Here is a 2,923-nt window from a genome sequence, read left to right as displayed (position 1 = left end):
CTGCACTGAAAGTAAAGGGGCTGAATAATTTTGCACGCCCAATTTTTCAGTTTTTGATTTGTTAAAAAAGTTTGAAATATCCAATAAATGTTGTTCCACTTCATGATTGTGTCCCACTTGTTGATTCTTCAGAAAAAAATACAGTTTTATATCTTTATGTTTGAAGCCTGAAATGTGGCAAAAGGTCGCAAAGTTCAAGGGGGCCGAATACTTTCGCAAGGCACTGTAGTTGTTCCTAATGTTTTGCACACTCCGTGTATTGTCTGAACTAAATCGAGGGGCCAATAAGGGAAGAAAACTGTAGTATAACCATTAAAGGGTGTCTGAATCTTGTATTGTTTTTTTCAACCGAGACCTGCTATAGTCCCAGGCCCACCAAAATGCTGCTCTTAAAGTCCCACCACAAACGTATAAATGGTGGACCCACACCCAGTTAATTAAGAAACATAAAAAATAAAAAAAAACACACAGACATGGTTCTTTATTAAACATTATTCTCTTCGTCCAATGATCTGGCATAATCAAAACAGTTATTTATTTATTTTATCCGCAAATGCTGGTTGTGCATCCGATTGCATTACAAGTGAGAGTGCAGGGGGGGGGGTAGTTGTGCGTTGTCATACTGGCTGCAGTGAGGTTGGCCCTGTTCGATCCGTTGTGAAGGACAGGTCCACTGCCACTGAACAGCAGAGGCAGTGGCGTCGTGGGGGGGAAAGGAGATGGGTAGGTGTCAGTCACACTAGTGTGTAAACAGCGGTTAGAGAGCGGGGCGAATAGCTCGCCTGATACCAGATCAGTTTGTGCGGTCTTGCCCACTCCTGTTTCGTTGTCATGCATTGGCAAGACAGCACAAACTGATCCAAGGCCAGGCTAGGGAACAGCTAGGTACTGGGATGTGTCACAAGAGTCCGGGATGACAGGCAGATAAATACTGATAGTGTGTAAAAACAGAGGCAGTTGCGTTGTCATGATAGATAAAGAGGTGCTGATACTGTGAAACAGACTTAGAGAGGCAGTGCTGTTGTGTTGTGTGGTGGTGGTGGGGAACTAGAGAGAGATGGGGAACATGTATACATACATAGGCAGTGGTGTTGTGAGCATACTGGTAACGTGGGACAGTTTGGAACTGACGGGGGGGGGGGGGGGGGGGGGGGCATAGATATTGAGAGGGGTAACAAATACACTATCCAGACGTGGAATGAGGGAGGGACCACCTTGGGAAAAGAGGGGGAGAAGGGGATCACGGAGTTGTCGGTCAACATATTGTCATAAATCTTTCCTTTTTATTTCAGGTGAAGTGGAAACTCTTTACTGGTTGTCAACGGCCGTAGTGGTCCTAGAAGTCAGCCCCTTCCTTAGGTGGTCTAAACAGTCGATTTAGTGATCAATGCCTTCACTTCAGAAACCAAAACGAGAACAAAAAAGCTGAACATAAAAGGCTTTGACAATGTCAACAAAAAAAAAGGTCTAGACTCCGTGTACTTTTAAAAAGAAAGAATACATCTTATGTACATTTTGTCACGGCTGCTATTATCTCACAGAGCATCTTCATAACTCCACCACGACTTGACTCTCGATCATTAGAGCCACTATGTTTTCTTTTATTTTCCACCCACAAAAAAAAAAACGAAATACTGTAAACGGAACAAAACAGAGAGATGCCAACCCAACCTGTGTTTTCAATTTGTGTTTTGTGTATCAATTTGATCCAACCTGTGAACGTGACAGTGCAAGAGGTCTAGTGCATAAAGTGAATTGCATCTGAAAATCATTTTTGTTCTACTTATCTATTGACTTGATAGGGGAGGGAAAAAAAACACATTTCCACTGTGACTACTTAGTGTGCCGATATTCCTGGGTGAAACGGAGAGAACAAAACACTAGGTCTGGGGAGGTGGTGGGGGGGGGGGTCACAAGTTCGAAAGAACAGTGAGGGAAAACATTTGGGAAAAAGATAGCAACTCCTCTTTTATGCATCATTCCACCTAGGACAATTCAAATTGCAATCATTACTTGTTCAATATATATATTTATATTTCCATATATCTTTTGTAAGAAAAAAAAAATCTGTCTCTTGTAATAGAGAAGGTGAGGCAGGCACCCCCCTTCGGGCCCCCCCCCCCCGTTTGCTGTCCCTGACAACATTTAGGGATGACTCGTGCCCAATGTCTGTCTGTCTAGTTCCCTGCAGAAAGACGCGTGTCTTGTCGACCCCTTCACCCCAGGTCTGACGGGCACCGAGCCTGAATTCCTCTCCAATGTCTTAAGGGGGAGAGAGGAGGAACAGAGAGTCGTCACTGAGGAGAGTAAACAGAACATCTCAGATTGAACTCCTTGTGCAGCGGGGCAGCCGTTCCCTGGTGCTGGTTCTGGTTCTGAGGCATGTCTATAGTTGTGGTGAGGGGGTGATGGGGATAGTGCCATCCAAGTGAGATGCCCGCCCGCCCCCCCCCTATTGTTCAGTCAAGTATGATGGGGTCGGTTTCGGCCCCGTTTCGGTGCCCGGTCTGGGTCTGAGATAGGGGGAGTGGGGGGGGGGGCGGCTGTCCATCGAGGCCTACGTTTAACCCCAAAGTGTCAAAGTCCGGCTTGGTTGGGCCCAGGTTTGGCCCTCTTCCTAACCCCACTCCACTCTGGCCTGGTTTGTCACAGTGTGGGAGTCTGTAGTCACGCCTTCTGGCTGTCCCTGTCTGGGGGGTGGTGGTGGACCCCCGTCTAAGGGGAGGGTGCAGGGGGGCTGCTGCGAGCTGAACTGGGGGACAGGCTGGGGCTGCAGCTGCCTGGTGGGGCCCCTCCTCCGCTGGAGCGGCCCCCGCTGGCCCCCTGGCCCTCCAGACCCTCTGAGTTCTCCAGCATCTCCTGGATGAGAGGGGGCATGGAGCCTGGGATCTCCATCTTCAGAGTGATCACTCGCTCCGCTCCT

At 47.9% G+C, this 2,923-nt stretch overlaps 1 protein-coding gene across 2 annotated transcripts in view; it reads right to left on the bottom strand.

Annotated features, from left to right (window-relative positions):
* Positions 1–466: 466 nt before the first annotated feature.
* LOC110486146 (retinoic acid receptor alpha) overlaps positions 467–2,923 on the bottom strand; it is a 229,140-nt gene continuing 226,683 nt past the window's right edge. For both annotated transcript variants that reach the window (XM_036940799.1, XM_036940800.1), the window contains one exon: positions 467–2,921. In XM_036940799.1, the coding sequence (XP_036796694.1) occupies positions 2,716–2,921 (206 nt within the window). In that variant the 3' untranslated portion in view covers positions 467–2,715. The remainder of the gene's footprint in view (positions 2,922–2,923) is intronic.

Source organism: Oncorhynchus mykiss, chromosome 13 (assembly GCF_013265735.2).
Source record: "Oncorhynchus mykiss isolate Arlee chromosome 13, USDA_OmykA_1.1, whole genome shotgun sequence".
Lineage (NCBI taxonomy): Eukaryota > Metazoa > Chordata > Actinopteri > Salmoniformes > Salmonidae > Oncorhynchus > Oncorhynchus mykiss.
The sequence above is the reverse complement of the archived record's forward strand: the minus strand, read 5'-3'. Positions and strand labels throughout refer to the sequence as shown.